The 20,862-nt window shown below is 42.1% G+C and overlaps 1 protein-coding gene across 9 annotated transcripts in view; it reads right to left on the bottom strand.

The window, feature by feature from the left end:
• Positions 1-715: 715 nt before the first annotated feature.
• The window catches only part of CHCHD6 (coiled-coil-helix-coiled-coil-helix domain containing 6), a 313,985-nt gene continuing 293,838 nt past the window's right edge, over positions 716-20,862 (bottom strand). For 4 of the 9 annotated variants that reach the window (XM_078152227.1, XM_078152228.1, XM_020981162.2 and 1 more), the window contains one exon: positions 716-964. In XM_078152227.1, the coding sequence (XP_078008353.1) occupies positions 793-964 (172 nt within the window). In that variant the 3' untranslated portion in view covers positions 716-792. Of the gene's footprint in view, positions 965-4,306; positions 4,397-7,031; positions 7,168-20,862 lie in introns of those variants that run through there. The other 5 variants (XR_013485825.1, XR_013485826.1, XM_078152229.1 and 2 more) reach the window with 4 other exon arrangements.

Below are 20,862 nucleotides of genomic sequence, written 5' to 3'. Positions count from 1 at the left end.
TTCCTATCTCCACATAATTCAGGAATCAGAAATGTATTAGACTTATTAAACTCAGAAAGGGAAAATTTTGCTCTATCTTGGGTTCTTTGCTTTATTATTTTTCCTTATGGAGACACAAAAGTGCCTAAAAAGCATATTTAGTTTCACTTGTACAGATAAACTACTAATGCTTTTATACTCTCAACTGATTCAAAGATATGACTGCTTAACAATGGAATGTATTGTCTTTCCTTACAAACAGCTTTGGGGGAGCTATTCAGAAGGTAGAAGGCCTCACTACCTCTCCTGACAACCCAAATCCTAATCTTATTTGACTGGATGTCTTCTGTGGTGTAAGGAAAGAAATACTTGGGATGAAATCCTCAAGAGTTAGAAGAGAACTTAGATATTATCTAGTCCTACCCTTCCTGAACCACTAACATTCTCATTCTACAACATTCCCAACAAACAATCTACCTCCTGTCATGCCTGTGAACAAGAATCTCTTCATCAAATTTCTAATATCCTTCCTAAGTTAGAAGCCTAAAGGGAACAAGGTGTTTCTCCCTACTCTCGAATTCTCCAAGCCTAATGAGTTCCTTCCTTCTTGAAGCCTTTATTTGGCTTGAAACAGACCAGGAATGTGCTAAGCTGCTGACTAAGAACTAAGCTTGTTCCCCGAGTTCAGGCATTCTTCCCCGATCAAAGTTCAGAGGGTTGCGCTTGTAGAGACTGATTGAAAACAAAGACATCTGCTTTATTTCCTCAGGGCAGCTGTGGACATACACTTTTTTTTTTAACATGTCACTTTAACTATGATAAACCCAAAGCACAGTGGTATTTCTTGGTCACATGTTGGTAAACGGCTGGAAATGTTGGTGATGAACCAGGGATCTGTGGTCCTGCAAGTGGTAACTTCACTGAAGCACGCCTGCTGCTGCTGCTGGGCTCTCTCCATGCCAGGAATGATTGTTGCTCTTCAGCCCTACGAATGAGAGTCATGTTACGTATGGCTCAGTGACACTGTAAAGAGCAGGACACTTCTACTAGTGAACACAGACCTTGGCAGGGGCTGACTGGGGGACTGGGGAGGGGCTAGAAGCCCTTTGGTCACTTAGCTATGGCTTATATACCTTATGAATCTCTCATAGGAAATATTTTATCCTCAGTTGCTTTGCTCAACTGTCTAACATGGGGTCTGAACCATTTTCCCTGATCCCCTAACACATGTGACTACTCAGGGAATGAAGACTAATTTTAATACTTTATTAGACTAAGCAAGACATAATGAGAAATATAAGTTAGTGCTGATGCTACCAAAAATCATATAATGGCATGCTGAAACCAAACGGATCATCTAGGAATAGTTGGTTTTATTTTTTCACACATTACGTGTCTTTTCATTATGATGTATAATTGAGCATATTTTTTTCTTTGCTAGACATGTGTTTTCATTGGTGTAGGGTAGTGGTGTTAAACTCAGAAAGAAACAGGGGCCACTGCTCTATACATAATGATCCATGTGGTCCACATATGGATTTAGTTTTACAATGTACTGTTACCTATATTTTATTATATTTTTATTTATTTTACTAAGTATTTTCCAATGACATTTTAATCTGCACTGTGGTGGGTGCATGTTTGATACTTCCGGTGTAGGGAACTACTGGCCTGCCAATGCAGATCTGCAATTACTCTGCAACTTATAATTTTGGAGTGCTGCCTGGAGCCCTGAGAGGTAAGGAGACTTAACTAGAGTCACACAGCCAACGTTCGAGAGGGAGGATCCCCTTAATAAAAGGATTTGTTCCGTGAGGTTTGGATTCAGTCAAAGGGCTGCACCTGAGGGCCTAGAGGGGCTACATGTGGCCTCAAGGCTGCAGGTTCTCCATCCCCATCTCTACCCTTTCATGATCCTAGTTTGCCAGTACCTTTGTTCACATGTGCTTGTCTGTCCAGAATTGGACACAATATTCTATTTCAGAAGCCTTTGTGGAGACTCTGAAGTGAATACAATAAATTCACTTCCACTTTAAGGAATTCTTCTACCAAAACTTTCATCTTTTTTTGCTCTGAAAGAACATGGTATTACTAGGAGACATGAAAACTGGGTCTTGTTCCCCTAATGCCATTTGCTATTGATGTGATCTTGAGCAGATCACCAAACCATCCTGTGCCTTAGCTGCCTTTTCTATAAAGTGGAGACACTACCACCTCTTACTGGGTAGAATGCAAGTTCCCTGAGGACAGGGACTACTTCAGTTTTGAGTTCTTAGCACTTACCCATAGCATGTTAAACAGAGTGGCTCCTTAATGAATGTTGAACTGAAGGCAGGGACTGAATCAGAGCTCTCCTGAGGTCTGCCCCAGCTCTAAAATCTATGATTCCTGATGTGCAGCCCAGTACTGGGATGACAAGGAGGCAGCATGGTACAATGGAAAGAAGACTGGCTGGGCAACCAGAGCAACTGGGTTAAAACTCTCCCTCTGATAAATACTCCCTGTGCAACCCTGAGCAGGGCATTTAACCTTCATGTGCCTCATTTTCCTAACCTGTAAGTGAGCAGGTAGACTAGATAGGCTATCATTTATGATTCTATCATCTTGAGTAACAAAGCTACAAGGTTGAATAGGATTTCTTGGCTCCTAACCAAGGGTATAAAGACGGAAGTTTATTTTCTTCTACAAGACTGGATGATTTTTCAATCTTATTTTTAAGGGAAAGAAATATTGGTCAGTTTAAAAGTCAGTGGGCTCTTGAAGCTACTTAGTAAATTATTCTTAATAAGCCAGAAAACACTTGTACATGTATCTCTTTAGAGCCTCTCCCATCCTTCAAATCCATGTAACATCCATCCTCTAGCAGAATGTCAGCTCTTTGAAGGCATGGACTGTTTTCTTTCTGCCTTGATTCCCAGGACCTGGCACAGGGTACCAGACTGCTGAACTGAACAGACTCTTTTACATAACAAGATGAACTGTGGGTGGTATGAAATGAGATTCAGCATTTAAAATAACTTTCAATCAAGGTGAAGGTCCTAGGCAAAACCTAGGCTAAAACAAACAAACAAAAAACCCCCCATGTCTATAACTGAGTTTTAACAGGTACCTGGTGTACAAACACAGGTCTCAGAAAAAAATTCACTTGCATTAACAGTGTCACGTAGGGTTCTTACCTTTATCCTTCACTTCTTTAAATAACAGAATTTTCCAGCGGAAACTAACTCAGGGAGAATGTTCACTCATATGTGATTTTCATAAAAATCAGGTTCTTGCTTGTTAAAAATCTATGGAGAGCCTAAACTCCCGCCAGGAAGCTATCCACATCCATATACATGCACATGCCTCTGGGCTCTGATTGCACTGGGCGAGAGTTTGCAAGGCCTCAGAAAATGCCCAAGAACCCTTGGAGTGTGAAGGCATTATCTCTCTTTCCCAGCTACCTGCCTAATGGCTGGGCCTCTGCCCCACTCACCTAGCCCCTAACTAATGTAGACCATGGTGATTTCCTGCTACCCGGCTACTGCCTGTGGCAAATCCCTATGTCATACACTGGAGTACACTAGCCAGCAGTCTTCTGAGATGCTCATTGGGAGGGGGCAGAGCGGATGCTTGCAGCAACACACACATACACTGTTATAGCCAGAATCTTTGGATCCTGAGATTGTGAAGGTATTAGGTCTAACACGCATTCCCCGCACACTATACACTCAAATTCAGTTGGATCCTTCACTGGCCTCTGCTGTTGCCAGTTGTTCAGCCTCCAATTTACTCTTTAACAACACTGGGGGTGGGAAAGGGTGGGGGCGGGGAGTTAGGCCTGGCAGCTTCCCAGCACCTTCTTGGGCAGGCTGGCTGCAGAAAGCAGGCTGAAGTTTAATGCAATCTGTCTTCCTTCATAATCACATTTTGCCTGTACTTGGTGCAATAAAGATGTATTGGTAAATGTGTTTGCTAAAGATATACTCTGCTAGGGGAAAAAAAGTCAACACCCCACTCCTCCCCAAATACTGCCCCAATCCCCCAAAGCTAAAAGCCTGATTTGTAGAAGGGAGAGAAGAAAATGCCCAGTGCTGGGGGATAGGACTGGAGACAGCTGGACAGTAGGATCCCTTAGCATAGCATTTCCCCAAATAAGAAATCAGATATGCCAAAAATTAGTTAGGGACTTGAAATATCCTATAGGTCTGGGGATTGGGGGGAGGGGAGGATGGGAGGTGGGAGGAGAAGGGCTTTTAATTAAAGTTTTAAGCTTGCTGATTTGCAGACATACAAAGACCATCTTGGTAAATAGGAAGGATAAAAAAAAAATTCCACCAGGACTTACACCATTTGGTCTAATACAGCCTGACAATTTTCCCCATCTCCGTCTGTTGAAGATTCTTCAGGGATGGTTGGCAGCTTGTTTCATGTTAGACTTAAAATTAAGCAAACAGATTCCGTCCTTAGTAGGAGAGAAAACAGCATCTCTCCATCCTTAGCTTCTTTACCTTTGGAGGCTCAGAGTGCTCCACTCCCCACCTCCTTTGGAACCTCAGAAGTTCTGTCTCTGATGGTGCCATGAGAGAGCCATCCCCTACTTCCAAGGAGATGAACAATGAGAGGTCGATGCTAGGGTAAAGTACATTCCCTGGCCTGGGTGGTACACAACACTTCCATGAGGAGTGCTCTACTCTAGGAAAGATTCAGGGGGCATGAGTTGAACTGGGCCTTTGTGAGGGCCCTGACTTAACCCAGCTCCCTCAAAACCCATCTCAATTTGTTTCCTGTGGCCTCTGAGCTACAGGGGGACTAGATTCCAGGCACCTGTCTCTCAACATTCACCTAAAGCTCAGTCAGAGGGAAACCTTTTGACTGCTGGAGGGAGACAGCTACAGATAAGAGCCTCGAGGTGGAACAGCCTGCTTCAGCCAAGGACTGCTCTGACCTTGGTTACCACATGTCATCACACAGAGCAGCTGGCTCTCTGGCTCTGGAAAATGGGCTCATCTGTGGGGAAGAGAAGTGAGCCCTCACCCTTTATCAAGGCATTGATGCAAGAATGAGAATCTTCTTTTTCAAAAACTAGCTCTAAGAGCTTTTCATCTAAGATAGTAAGTGGAAGCCAAAGATGGTTGGTGAGCACAAATGTCCACCGAGTCAGGAAGGGATGGGACACAGGGAGAAGAAAAAGACAGAGGGGAGATAGGTATTTGTTGGATTTGTTTGAAGAGAAGGGGTCTGGCAGGAGAAAAATCTTTTGAATAAATGCGGTATATTAAGTAGTGGCAAATATCAAAACAGAAGACAAGGGACTGCCTAAGTTAGAGAAATTTCATCCCTTCATACTTCATAAATTGTTTGCTGCTCAGACAACCAGAGTATTCTGGTTAGCTGGAAAGGGAATGTGTTTAAGTCAGGTTTACACAGGTTAAAACAGGGGTGAGGAACTTGTGGTCTTGAGGCCAAATATAGCCCTCTAGGTCCTCAAGTGTGGCCATTTGACTGAATCCAAACTTCACAGAACAAATGCCCTTAATAACAGGATTTGTCCTATAAAACTTGGACTTAGTCAAAAGGCTGCACTTGGGGACCTAGAAGGCCACATGTGGCCTCGAGGCTGCAGGTTTCCCACCCCTGGGTTAAAATAACGCCTTGACTGGACCTGAAATCCATACAGAAATCAAAATCTTGGTCTTAAATTGTCCTCTGATGATCACCCTGTAGAGAACCTCTTTTTTTTTTTTTTTAAGGCAATGGGGGTTAAGTGACTTGCCCAGGGTCACACAGCTAGGCAGTGTCAAGTGTTTGGTCTGAGGCCACATTTGAACTCAGATCTTCCTGACTTCAGGGCCAGTGCTCTATCCACTGTACCACCTAGCTGCCCCCCTTACAGAACCTCTTCTTATTCTAACAGGATGTCCAGAACTGCTTCCCAGTTAGCCCTATGCTTCATTTCCAGCCTGGTGTCTCTGATGCAGGAAGGAACTGGCATTCCTTGCTGAGTCTGGGCTTTGTAGAATTGCTCTCCTGCTGGCCTAGATGTAGCAGAGGAACAGAATCTAATGCAGAGGCAATACAGACCCTGAGGAACGGGCTGCCATCCTTGGCAATTCTCTGACCTTGTGTTTCCCTCTAGCACCCACCAAGACCAGGCTTTCACTCTATCTTAAGGGTATCCTCTGAGGTCTTAGCAGGTGTCTCTGATCTCTCGATTGTGATCAACCACTCAACACTTACATAGTGGGCTATTTATCACCTCCCACAATGTCCCACTTCCCAGGTCCAAAATACTGATAAGCTATAAGGGAGTCCCTGGGACCCAAGGTTATTTGAAAAGCTAGCCTGAATAATCCACTGGCAGTAAGAGAGGTGGGTGGTAGCTGGAGGATGACGGAAGGCTGCTGATCACTGGCATTTTATAGCCTTGTGGCCTTATGGCACTTCAGGGCAGATGGAAGAACCTACAGATTGGAGGAGGGGACAGTATAGTTGGAGAATGATTTGACATTTTCTGTAGGGTATGGTGAGAGGGAGTTAAGCCCAAAATTGCTGGAAATGGCCATGTTAATTTCTCCATTAACTTTCCACTAATTCCCTCTCTCCTTATAACACAATTCTTCAGTAGCAGCTTCCTTTCCCAATTTCTATGGTCACAGACATTATTTTAATCATAGGAGCCTGAAGGGATTACAGAGAACATCTTGTTCAACCTCTCCATTTTACAGATGAGGAAAAATGAGGCCCAGAGAGGGGAAGTGACTTACTCAGCCAACATCAAATAAGTAGTCCAGTAGCAGAGATGGGATTTGAGCCCAGGGTTTTTGACTCTAAATCCAACATTCTTATAGTATGTTCAGCTCCCTCTTTATCTTGAGGCTCCTTTATACCAAAAGGCTGGGGATCCTCTCGTTAGGGTCTGGGCAGAGAAGAGACAGGACCATTCCCCAAGAGGAATGATGAGGAGACAGGGAAGGGCAGAGCTAGAAGGGAAGTATCGGACTACATGCAGTGAGTGTCGGGGAAGTCTGAGGAGAAGGAGGCAAGAAAGGAGTGCAAGGAGCTGGGTGTACCTTCTGGGCAGTGCTCACGCAGTGTTGGTAGGCCTTGACCAGGTCAGAGCACTTGAGTACCTCCCGAAGGTTGTCTCGGTAGCAGTGAAGTATCTTGGATTGAAGGCCTGAGCACACAGGATCCACCCTTCGAGGTCTAGAGAAGAAACCAGGAAACAACCATGTCTAAATGACCCTAGCGGTCTGTGTTGACTCCAGCCCTAAATGATGCACGGTGACACACAGGTAGGGCTTTACGGGGCCTCCTTCTTTTAGGAGCCCCACATCTCTCCCCAAATGAGCTGACACAAGACCAGTTTGCTGCAAATAGTTGGATAAAGGACTGTGACTTCTTCAATTCCTCTCTCTCTCTCTCTCCCCCTCCCTCCCTACTTTCCCCCTCTTTCCCTCCTCTGGAATGAAGCCAAGTCCATAGTGGGTATCACCACTATGGTGGCAAAGGGAGAGAAAATACAAGCCAGGAAGGCAGGAGGAGGGGAGCTGAGAGAGGCTCCCAAACCTTTAAATCTCATTAGCACTATGATCAATACTAGTCGCCCACAGCAATATAAAGAGAATTGGAAACAACTGTTACTTCATTCTTCCTTTGTGTCCTGTTTTGGGTGCAGAGACCCAGGGCTGGCCTTATGAAAAGACTGGTATGACTGGGGGGAGTGATGGGCAAACTTTTGTTCCAAAATCTCTACCGACTTCTAAAGAAAGCTTGCCATCAGAGGGACTTATTCAAAGACTCTATTAAGATACAAATATTGCTTGGAGGGAAAACCCTTTTCCAGGGGAGTTCCTAGTCTTCTTTGTATCCTGGACCCCCTGGGCAGCAGTTTAGGGAAGCCTATGGGCCCCTTCTCAGAATCAAGTTTTTAAATTCATAAAATGTAGGATTACAAAGGAAAACAAGTTATCAAAATATTGAAAAAACCAAACAACAAAATTCATGAACCCTCATGAACCCCAGTTTTAGACTAAACCCCTGCTTTAGGCAAAGTTAACTAATCTTTAGGTAACATCTTGCTAACTGCAAAGAGACAACCCTAGCAGAGGCCCAGGAGGCAAGGCAGGGAGAGCCTGAAAAAGGAGGAAGGAGGAGACAGCTAGGTCTGGCCCTGGATCAAGACAGAATTGCTGTGTCATGGTACCAGACACACCAGCAGCCACACTCAGTGTGGGTCTTCTCACATAACCTTGGACTTGATTAGTGTCTGCCTCTGGAGCTCTCTTCTGGTGTAAAGTCACATTTCATTTATTAAGTATCATCAGGCAATGAGCTATTCAATGATATATATTTTTTGATAACTGAAGATTATGTTTTGAATGTCAAAACTTAAAAACAACAACAAACAACCATTTTTGGTGACTTGCACATTTTCCTGACTTCTCAAATAAGGACTGAACATTTAATCTTTTTTTTTTTAATAGAAGAGTTTTTTTAATTTGTAGCATTAGAGTCAGTTTTACAGAGGCAATCCAAGACTTCAAATCCACCAATTTAATAATGCTACAGTAGAGAATGAAAGGCAATTGGGCATAGTGGATAAAGGGCTGACCTTAGAGCCAGGAAAACCCCTAAATTTAGGTCTAGCTTCAGATACATACTGGCTGCACGTCCCTGGGCAAGCTACTCAGCTGCTTAGTGCTTTAGCCCAGTGGTGTAAAACTCAAATTGAAACAGGGTCACTAAACCACACATTAGGATCCCTGGAGGTCACATCTTGACTCAGAAAAACATTATTAACATCATCTATGTCCTACTTTATTTTTATTCTTTTTGTTCAATATTTCCCAATGAAATCTGACCCCGGTTCTGGGCCGCCCTTTGGAGGCCTGCATGCTTGGCATCTCTGCTCTAGGCTATTCTCAAAGGTCACACATTGCAGAGATTGGCACCTCTACCAGAATCGACAGAAGAAGTTTCCTCACCTGGAAGTTGCCAGTCTAGTCCCTATCCCTAGGAACAAAGTATTGCTCTGCACTCTTTAGCATGTTGTTCTTTGGTGAGACATTCAGATATTTCCCACGATGGAATTCCCAGCTGCTATGAAAGGTACCTGAGCATTTTTCTTCCTTAAACATTTTTTAAATTGATGTCTTTTATCTTTATGTCTTGGTCTTCCCTCCTCCTCCATTACCCCTTTGTGGCAAAGATAGACAAAAAAGCAAACACCTCAGCTGACAATGCAGAAGACATTCTGTCCTGCATTAACTTTTTCTAAATCAATGTGCATCCCAGAGGGCAGCCTGGTAGAATGGGAAGAGCCCTGAAGCTCGTTCTGATTCTAGCACTCATTACCTGAGCTGATGACGACCTCTTGAAGCCTTAGCTTTGTTTTCAATAAAACAGGAATAATCATACTCTCATTTCTTAATCTCACAGGGCTATTGTGAGGATCCAAAGTATGATATAAATGACAGCCACCATCATTCTTATTATTATGAATACCAGTCTTCCCTCACTCCTCCTCCACATGCTTTAGAGCACTACCCAATCGGCCTTCATAATGCATGGCTCTCATCACATCACACTTCTACTCAGAACCTTTCAATGGCTGCCCACTGCTTAAAGAATGAAGCAAAAATTCCTCATTATGGTATTTAAGGCCTTCCACAATCTGTCTCAAACCTTTCTTTGTAAGCCTTTCCTCCTTTTATTCTCCTTCCCGTACTCTACATGCCAAACTTATTCCATCTCTCTGCCTTTACCTCAGTACTGCCTTCTATGCTGGGGTGACTGGCATGGGCCCCTCCCTTCCTCTGCCACCTCTACCTACTGAACACTTCTTCCTTTTCTTTAAGGCTCACACTGTGTACTTTAAGTCCCACCTTGGGCACCTGTTTCCCATGCGACCCTGGCAAGTGGCTTAACCTCTCAGTGCCCTGAGGCAACTCTCAAAGACTGCAAGTTTCTCAACAGCACACTGAGCGTATTAGTAGAGAGAATTTCCTCACCAAGAACTCCTTATAAAATCGCAGGCATGGACTAAAAAAATGTTAAAAGTATTTGAATTTAAATTCTGTCTTGTATTTTCTGTTATTTCTGTACTCTTTTGTCTCTCCCATAGACTGCAGACTCACAGGAAGATATATCTTGCTCAAAAGGAATAGGGCAGGTAAATGGGAAGGCAGGCAGCAGACCATGAGACACTCAGACTACACACTCTTGAGGAGATTCAGGCAACCATTTTAGGCCTTGCGCGACCATCCCTCATGCCTAGAATCCACCTCCTCCTCCTCTTCCCACTCAAGAGGCCCTTGTTTGCTTCAAGACCAGCTCAAGCACCATCTTTTATATACAGCCTTTTCAGATCCTCCCTAGTTATTACTGCCTGCCTCCTAACTTAATTACCTTATATTTATTTTGTATACACTGTACAATTATAACAATAATAACTACTACCATTTTAAAGACCTTTAAAGTTGCGAAGCGCAATATTATCTCATTTAATCCTCACAACAGCCCTAGGAAGCAGGTGCTATTATAAACCTCCACTTTACAGATGAGGAAACTGAGGCAGACAGAGGTTAAGTGACTTGCCTATGGTCACACAGCTACTAAATGTCTGAGGTTGGATTTGAATTCAAGTCACCTGACTCCAGGCACAGCATCCTATCCACTGGGCCACACAGTTTCTCAGTATATACAACTGAATGTAAGCTCCTTGAAGGAATGGAAAGTTTATACATACATACATACATACATATATATATATTTTATATATATATATATATATATATATACACACACACATATATATATGTATATATATGATGGAAAGTTTATATATATATATATTTGTCTTTGTATTGCCTAGTGTGGTGCCTTCAATACAGCCTTCTGTTTGTTGACCAGATGACTGATAAACAGAGGGGAAAAGCATAGTGAGAAGATCACTTCAGTGAAACCCAACAGAGGCAGGAACTTAAGTGATATTTGTCATTTTCACATACTTGGCACTTGGTCAGAAGTGGGAAACAGATGAGGAGTTTGGGAGATAAGTCACAGTATTAATGATGATAATGATAACATCAATAATAATCATAATAGCTTGCATTTATATAGTGCCTACTAGGTGCCAGGTATTATAAGCACTTTAAAAATACTATTTCATTTGATCCTCACAACGACCCTGAGATGTAAGTGCTATTATCACTCCTGTTTTATAGATAAGAAAACTGAAGCAAACAGAGATTAAGTGACTTGTCCGAAGTCACCTAAGCTAAGCTAAGCTTAGTGTTGGGAAGTGTTGGAGGCTGGATTTGCACTCAGGCTTACCCAACTCCAGGCCCAACACTCTGTGGCGCCCCCAGTGGCCTTGCACAGAAGTATGACATAGTATTGATGGTGGAGGTTTCAGTATTTTGGACACCAGCTAGAGTTCTCCCTCTGCCCAGGCAAAGCAGCCCATAGTTTATCTCCTTTCTGTTCTCCTCATCTCTTTTCTTCTTTTTCTCCTTCTTTCTCATTTTTACCGGTCCTGTGATTTTAAGCATGTAGGGAGCTCCTGGTGGTAAGAACTTCCAATCCAGACTAGCATCTCTGGAGTTTAAAGTCTTCAAAAGCTGAGTGGGGCCCTGAGAGGGCCGGCAGCTGTCCAGAGGTAATAAGGCCAGTATGTGTCAGAGATGTGCAGCTGAAGGCTTCACGATTTTGGGGCCGATCTTGAACCTTTGTGGCGGTATGCCTCTTGATAATTTCTTAGTTTGCTTTCATGATAATTTTATCCTTCAAAAGGTGGAAGAATCAATGAAGGAGTATTTATCTTCGATGATATTCACCCACAAAGAGGAATTGTTTAAAGACAGGGATGTGAATGCACAGGAAACTCATCAGGCCAATTAAATTTCTTTTTCTTTTTGGTGAGGCGGAGTTAACTGACTTGCCCAGTGTTACGCAGCTAGTAAGCGTTAAGTATCTGAGGCTAGATTTGAACTCAGGTCCTCCTGACTCCAAGGCCAGAGCTCTATTCACTGAACTGCCTAGCTGCCCCTCAGTCAATTAAATTTTAAAAAGTCACGTAGAGAAGCCAGAAGCTAGGGGTGTAAAGGAGGACAATTACAAATGTAAGGTGTAGTCCTGTAAGAACAGTGTCTGGTGTACTAGAACTCAGAACGAGCTGAGGCTGGTGGGGGGGGGGGAAGGGTAACCCAGTGAGTTTATTTAGGTGAAATGGGGGAAAAGGGGTAATAAAAGAAGGGCTACTGTTGTTGCTTGGGGTGGAAGGAAGAATAGGAACTGATGATGGAGTAACTTGCTCAGCTCTTACATCGCTTGTTTTCTCTGACGAGTATAGTTAGGATTAGAAAAGGTAGAACAAAAATAGTTATTAGGGAGCTGAAACTCAACATTAATACGGAGACAATAACAATAAGAGCTGCCCTTGATTCACTTTGCTTCAATTCATTTCAATCCAATAAGCACTAATTAAGCATTTATAAGGTTTAAGGAATCCTTCTAGGTGCTAGGCATGCAAAGAAAAAAAAAGCCTTACCTCAAAGAGCTTACATTCTCTCGGGGATGCCATATGCAAACAAATAAATAAAAACATGATTATTGGAGGAGAGAGGGAGCACAAATCACTAGGAGAATGATGAGGTGGGGAGTAAGTGAGGAAAGGGTGTGTTTCAGGAATAGCCTTTGTCAAGGCATGGAGGCAGGGGATGGAAGGCTAAATGAGGGGAAAGGCAGGGAGGTCAGTTGTGCCAGAATATAGATTATCTGAAGAGAAATAAGAAAAAAATCAGTACGGAAAAACAGGCTGGAGCCAGATGGTGCATGGCTTTAGATCTAGTGGGAGGCATCTGTATTTTAACAGAGAAGTAATAGGGAATCACTAAAGATTCTTCAGCAGTGTGGGGACATGGTCAGCTTTGTGCTGTGTGGAAGAGGGACTGGAGAAAAGACAGAGTGGAAAAAGGAAGATCAATTAAGAGTATATGTAAATTGTCCAGATGGAGGTGAAGAGGACTTGAAATAGGATGGCAGCCTCGTGACTGGAAAGAAGGGGAATTTATGCTAGAGATGTTATGGAGATAGAAATGACAACACTTGCCAAGTAATTAGACATAAGGGGGTGAGGAAAGGAAAAGTATCTAGAATGAATCCAAGGTTATGAACTGAGGTGGCACTCTCTCTCTTTTAAATTTTCTACCTAACCAATTTTTATTCATTTTTAAATAGTATTTTATTTTTTGGGGGCGGAGCCAAGATGGCAGAGTGAAAGCAGTGACTTGCTTGAGCTCTCCCCCAAACCCCTCCAAATACTCATAAAAAATGGCTCTAAAACAAATTCTGAAGCAGCAGAACCCACAAAAAGACAGAGTGAAACAAATTTCCAGCCCAAGACAACCTGGATGATTGATCAGAAAAGTGTATTGCGCCGGGCTGGGAGCACAGCGTGGGCGCGCAGGCCACAGCAAACCTGGAGCAGGCCTCAGAGGACTGAATCGCGGGCAGCTGTGGAGGTTTCCAGACTCCTCAATCCACCAATGCCAAAGACAACTTAGAAGGTCAGTGGGAAAAGTCTGTTTCTGTCGGTGGTCAGAGAGGAAGGCGCGGTTTCAGCTCCATTCCCAAGAGCATGGCCCTGGGGGGGGCAGCTGCTTCCCAAGCTTCTGGCCCACAGACTGAGGGGGAATCCAGTGGCTGATCAGAGAGGGACTGCAGGGATCTGTTTGCCAGTGCTGAGGCAGGAATCTCTTGCTTTGCCCACGTGTGGATCTGGGTCACAGTTCTGGGCGGTGGTGCTGGGGTGAGGAGGAGCGCTGGCATGGTGGAGCTTGTAGTGGCTGTGGAGAGGAACCCCTCCTCACAGTTATAGGACAGAAAGGAATACTTGTGGTCACAGGCCAGGAAAGGAGTAAACACCTCGCCCCTTATCATACCACCTTGGAAGAACTGAAAATTTACAGGTCCCTACAAGTATCTCTGAAAACAGCTACACAAACCCCTGAAGCTTGGGACAGTACATTCTCCACATTGGAAGCAGACTCTTACCTTAACAAAGAGTTTAAAACTCAAGTAATTGGCTGGGATCATGAGCAAGCAGTGCAAAAAGAGTCAGACTATATTATCTTACTTTGGTGAAAAAGAAGATCAAAATATACAACCAGAAGAAGACAACAAAGTCAAAGCTCCTACATCCAAAGCCTCCAAGAAAAATATGAATCAGTCCCAGGCCTTGGAAGAGCTCAAAAGGGATTTTGAGAAGCAAGTAAGGAAGTAGAGGAAAAACTGGGAAGAGAAATGAGAGTGATGCAAGAAAATCATGAAAAACAAGTCAACAGCTTGCTAAAGGAGACCCAAAAAAATACTGAAGAAAATAACACCTTAAAAAACAGCCTAACCCAAATGGCAAAAGAGGTCCAAAAAGCCAATGAGGAGAAAAGCCCTAAAAAGAAAATTGGCCAAATGGGAAAGGAAGTCCAAAAGATTACTGAAGAAAATACTTCCTTAAAAATTAGAATAGAGCAATTGGAAGCTAGTGACTTTATGAGAAATCAAGACACTGTAAAACAAATCCAAAAGAATGAAAAATTAGAAAACAATGTGAAATATCTCATTGGAAAAACAACTGACCTGGAAAATAGATCCAGGAGAGAGAATTTAAAAATTATTGGACTATCTGAAAGCCATGATCAAAAAAAGAGCCTAGACATCATCTTTCAAGAAATTATCAAGGAAAACTGCCCTGATATATTAGAACCAGAGGGCAAAATAGAAATTGAAAGAATCCACAGATCTCCTCCTGAAAGAGATCCCCAAAGGAAAACTCCTAGGAATATTGTAGCCAAATTCCAGAGTTCCCAGGTCAAGGAGAAAATATTACAAGCTGCCAGAAGGAAACAATTCAAGTACTGTGGAAACACAATCAGGATAACACAAGATTTAGCAGCTTCTACATTAAAGGACCACAGGGCATGGAATATAATATTCTGGAGGGCAAAGGAGATAGGATTACAACCAAGAATCACCTACCCAGCAAAACTGAGTATAATCCTTCAGGGAAAAAGACGGTCATTCACTGAAATAGAGGACTTTCAAGCATTCTGATGAAAAGACCAGAGCTGAATAGAAAATTTGACTTTCAAATACAGGACTCAAGTGGAACATGAAGAGGTAAACAGGAAAGAGAAATCATAAGAGACTTATTAAGATTGAACTGTTTACATTCCTGCATGGAAAGATGATATTTGTAACTCATGAGACCTTTGTCAGTATTAGGGTAGCTGAAGGAAAAAAATTGTATGTATGTATATATATATATATATATACACACACATATATATATATATATATATATATACACACACACATATATATACATATATAGATAGATAGATAGATAGATAGATAGATAGATAGATAGATAGATAGAGGGCACAGGGTGAGTTGAAGATTAAGGGGTCATATCTGGAGAATAAAATTAAGGGATGAGAGAGGATGATACTCGGAGAAGAAAGGGAGAGGTAGAATGGGGTAAATTATCTCACAAAAAAAAAACAGAAAAGAAAAGTCTCTTACAGTGGAGGGGAAACAGGGGAAGGTGAGAGGGAATAAGGGAATCTTATTCTCATAGGATTTGGCTTAAGGAGAATAACATACACATTCAATTGGGTATGGAAATCTGTCTTACCCTACAGGAAAATAGGGGGAGAAGGGGACAAGAGAGCAGGGGGGTGATAGAGAGGAGGGCAGATTGGGAAAGAGGGTAATCAGAAGCAAATACTTCTGAGGAGGGACAGGGTCAAAAGAAAGAATAGAATAAATGGGAGGGCAGGATAGGATTAAGGGAAATAGAGTTAGTTTTTCACAACATGTCTACTATGGAAGTGTTTTGCATAACTGCACATGTACAACCTATATTGAGTTGCTTGCCTTTTTAGTGAGGGTGGGTGGGGAGGGAGGAAGGGAGAAAATTTGGAACCTAAAGTTTTAAAAACACATGTTTTATAAAAAATGTTTTCACATGCAACTGGGAAATAAGAAATACAGGAAATGGGGGTACAGAAGTCTATCCTGCTCTACAGGAAAATAGAAGGGGGAGGGGATAAGATAAGGAAGGGGGAGAGATAGAAGAGAAGGAAGACCAGGGGAAGGGGTATTCAGAATGCATGCCATCTTGGGGTGGGGGAGGGGTGAGAAATTTGGAACTCAAAAACTTGTGGAAGTGAAAAAAAAATAAAAACAAATAAACTCAAAAAAAAGTATTTTATTTTTCTGAGTTACATGTACAGACAATGTTTAACATTTGGTTTTTTTAAATTCTGAGTTCCAAACTTCTTCCCTCCCTTCTTTAGCTTCCCCGTCCCTGAGACAGTAAGATACTGGATATAGGTTATATATGTGCAATCATGTAAAACATATTTCCATATTAGTCACGTTGTGAAAGAAGACACAGACCAAAAGGGGAAAAAAAAACCCTAGGTGGCACTCTTAATGGAAATCAGGAAGTCTGGAGGAGGAATGTGTTTGGGGAGGAAGCTAATGAGTTTTATTTTGGACATACTGAGTTAGAGATGTCTAGAAAACAGACAGGTGAAGGATGAAGTCACCAGGCCAACGTGAACTACACTACAGGATACTGGAAAAACAAGCAAACAGAGGGATCAATTGCAACACCTGAGTTCAACAATGAGCTGGATAAGTATAGGAAAGAAGAGATAGAGTTCATGGGAAAAAACTGGGTGTGTTAGTACACTGCAAATTCAATATGGGTCAGCAGTGTAACTTGGCTGCCAATAAGCTGACGCGGTTTTAGGATGCAGTGAAAACTACTGTTTTGATAATGAAGGGAAGATTTAGAGCTGGAAGGTCATGGCTCCACTGCATTTTGCTCTAGCTAGACCAAATCTGAAGTACTCTCAGTACATTTCTTGGCATTTCTTGTAGTTGACGAAGAACACTGCTTTCCTGAATGTATTCCCTATAGTGATAATCTTCTGTATACAAACAGGGGCACATCTAAGTAGTGCAGAGGACAGAGTGCTAGGCCTGGAATCAGGAAGACCTGAGTTCAAATATGACCTCAGTCACTTATTAGCTTGTGTGGCCCTGGGCAAGGACTTAATCTGTTTGCCCCAGTTTCCTTAATTGAAAATGGGGACGATTATAATGACAGCACCCACCTCCTGTTGTGAGGATCAAATGAAATAATAATTTGTAAAGTGCTTAGCACTTCGCCTGGCACATAGCAGGTGCTATGCTATATTATTATTATTGTTACATGTTGTTTTCCACCAATAGAATGCAAACTTCTCGTGGGCAGTGACTACTTAGTTTATGTTTTTGTATCTCCAAGGACCTAGCACAGTGTCTGCTACATAGCAGGTGCTTAAAAATTACTTGTGGAATGATAGGGTATGGAAATCTATCTTACCCTACAGGAAACAAGGCGGGGAAGGGACAAGAGAGCAGGGGTTGATAGAGGGGAGGGCAGATTGGGGGAGGGGATGATCAGAAGCAAACACTTCTGAGGAGGGACAGGGTCAAAAGACAGAATAGAATAGATGGGGGGTAGGATGGGATGAAGGGAACTATACTTACAGTTTTTCACAACAGGACTACTATGGAAGTGTTTTGCATGACTACACCTCTTTAACCTGTATTGAGATGCTTGCCTTTTCAATGAGGGTGGCTGGGGAGGGAGGAAGGGAGAAGATTTGTGACCCAAAGTTTTAAAGACACGTTAAAAATAAAAAAATAAAAATAAAAAAAAATTATTTGTGGAATGAATGAATTTCCAAATTGGACCATGTGAAGACTTGGGCAACAAGGATTGAAGACATGTGAGGCTGAAATAAAGGAAATGAGAAGTTTAGCCTAGAGAAGATTTGGGAGGGGTAGGACATGATAGACATCTACAAGTTGGCCACAGAAATGATTGTCATGACTGATAGAGATGGATTTCAATGTTCTGCTTGGTCTAAGAGGACAGAATTAAGAGTAACTGGTCTAAGTTGTAAAGAGGCAACTTTAGGCTCCATATAAAACTAAAAGGTGATATGGGGGCAGTGGGCAGAGGGTAGGCCTGACAGCCAAGAAGACCTGCTTCGTGTCCTGTGTCTGACACACACTGGTTATGCTGTGTGCCTAGGACCAGGCACTTAAAACTCTTACTGCCATAGGTGCTGCCCCCTCCACTGATGGAGGGAGTTTCTTTATCTAGGAGTTCTCTGTATCAATCAAATCAGTCTAGCCCCTATTATGGCTGTTAAGAACAAAACCTCTCTAACAATTAGGCACATCCAAAACCAGAATGAGATAGTGGGTTCCACTTCACAGACCATTTGCCTGAGGAGAATGCCCACTAGTGTAGGTGGCCAACACTCTCTGACTGAAGACTTGCCTCCGGAGGCAGCCTATTGCATTTCTGGAGAGCTTGACTGGTAGCAGGTTTTTCCTAACATCAAACCTAAATCTGCCTCTGTAACTCTTACCCACCGCCCTGTGGGGGTTCAAGAAAAAAAAAAATCTAATCCCATGGCAATGGCTATAAGCAAGCTGTGGTACGTAAACGTAAGGCAGCTATTCTTGTGATATAAAAAGGATGAATCTGATGAATACAGGGAAGCATGGGAAGACTTACATGAACTGCTGCAAAATGAAATAAGTAGTACAAGGATATCAATACACACAGTGACTAAAATGATGTAAATGAAAAGAAAAATAAAAATGAAAATTGAATGTTGAGAAATAATGATCCTGTTTGGTGCCAAAGGAAAAATTATAAGGAAATACCCTCCTTTTTTCTTTGCAGATGTGGAAGGCTGTGGATGCAGAATACTATCTACAATGTCAAAACTGGTTGATGTGCTGATAGGTGTTGCTGAAGTTTTTTCCCCTCTTTTTTTTTATTCTTTATTAAGGGACTGTGGAAGCATGAACAGAGTGGCAGGCAGTATGGCACAGTGGCTAGAGAGCTGGCCTTGAAGTCAGGATAGGGGAAGTTCTGTCTCTGACACATACTGGCTTTGTCACCCTGGAAAAGTCACTGAATCTCTCAGTGATTCTACTGACTTTCTCAGACTACAGGTTTTGGTAAAGGTACGGACCTGCACTGTAAGAGGTGATTTTTCTACCCCATACCAAATGAAACCCAGGGTCCAGCTCCTATTCTTGTGAAAAAAGATTTCTTTCTGGGAGAGGAAGGTAGAGACTGAGAAATGTAGAGGACATTAATCTATATCTATATATCTATATCTCAATAACAATTATTTTTTTAAAAGTAAGAGGACTAATTTGAAAGCACTTCAAATAGATGGCTGAAGATGGCTATCATATTTATCCCATGTCTTCTCTTGTCCAGACTAAACAGCTCTACTTTCTTCACCTAATCCAGATTTCAACTTCAAAATTCTTCATCTTTTCCTCCTTAGGATAACTCCTAGCTAATTAATGTTTTTCCTAACATTTCTAAATTGTAGTATCATCTAGCTGGCAATGACCCAATTTGGTTTACTTGTTGAATGATACTCCAGGAAAAACTAAAATGTGTTGGAATCTATGCCCTAAACACAGGTATCTCTGTTGGGTCCAAAGGTAGAGTAAGTTTTTCCTCCGGTCTTTATCAGGACTGAAGGAAGGAGACAAAATACCAAGTAAACATCATTTGGCCTAAACCGCCTCCTCTTTCCTACCCCCTAGTAACTGCTTTGCCTGGAAGAGACTTGGAATGGAGCAGAGAAGCTGAGAGCACAGATTTCATAATGAAGAGCTTTACAGCAAGGCGGCACTGCACCAGGAATCAAACCATTCATTAAAGTAGCCGAGTTCTGTCCAAACATAGCTCACCCCCAGCCCTAAGCTCTGCAGTCCAGCTTTATAAAATATACTGGCCAAATCAAAGCTTTTAGAGACATTTAAGTCCTGCTAACAGCTTCTTTTCAAGAATACAAACAAACCATCCACACTGTCGCAATTTCTCCAAAGGCTGGAATAAGTCCTAGATCCCTTCCTAAGTCAAGTTTCTCAAACAGAAGGCTTGAAGAAAAGTTTTTCTACCAGCCATGCATTAGGCTCTCAAAGGACCTAAGTGGCTTTAGGAGGTACAAACACCAAGAAGGGTCTTCCAGATGCACCTGGAAACCCAAGATGGGGTTGGGGTCCATGTGATCTTCTTAAAAGATGTTACCAGTGATGAGGATTAGAGCTGAGAAGCAGAGGATATTCTGAAAGGGAAGAAAAGGACTTCTTGTGATTTGTTGAACTGATTTTAAGGAGTAGGTCCTTAATGCCATTCTTCCCTCTCTACCAAATTAATTCCCACCCATGCTTCAAGGCTTAGCTGAAAACCTAAGTTCTCTAGTTCTACATACCAGGGGAAAATAAAGTAACAGATAGAATAATACTGAATAATAAGACATAAAATCATAGCTTACATTTCTGCATGAAATTACAGATAACTGAAGCAAAAGAATTCCAATTATTTGGACTGATAATCACAATTTTTCACTTTATGATCTATGTGTAGATTCGGTATTTTTGTCTATGTAAAAAGCAGAGCATATGTGCTTGCATGTTTTAAACTCAAGAACTATTAATGGCCCAAATTATTTTTCAAGGAATATCAATAACTTAAGATTCTGAAAAAGGTACTGCTAAAGTCTTAACAGTCTCCTAATCAACTCAATGAGGTTTTTTAAGTTCTTAAAATAAATGAAGCTGTAAGTCTGAATTAGCGACGAACTCACTTAAGTTAAAAACACACAACAGAAAACATAACGGTGTAAAGTGAAATTTTTATAAGAATCCAACTTCATAGAGGCCTTTCCATGGAAGAAGTACTACTACTTTTTCTCCATGAAGCTTTCCTTCCTCTGCCCAACTGAAGGTGACCTT

Source organism: Phascolarctos cinereus, unplaced genomic scaffold (genome assembly GCF_003287225.1).
Source record: "Phascolarctos cinereus isolate Bilbo 61053 unplaced genomic scaffold, phaCin_HiC Scaffold_4;HRSCAF=312, whole genome shotgun sequence".
NCBI lineage: Eukaryota > Metazoa > Chordata > Mammalia > Diprotodontia > Phascolarctidae > Phascolarctos > Phascolarctos cinereus.
Note: the sequence above shows the minus strand (reverse complement) of the source record. Positions and strands in the feature narration are given on the sequence as shown.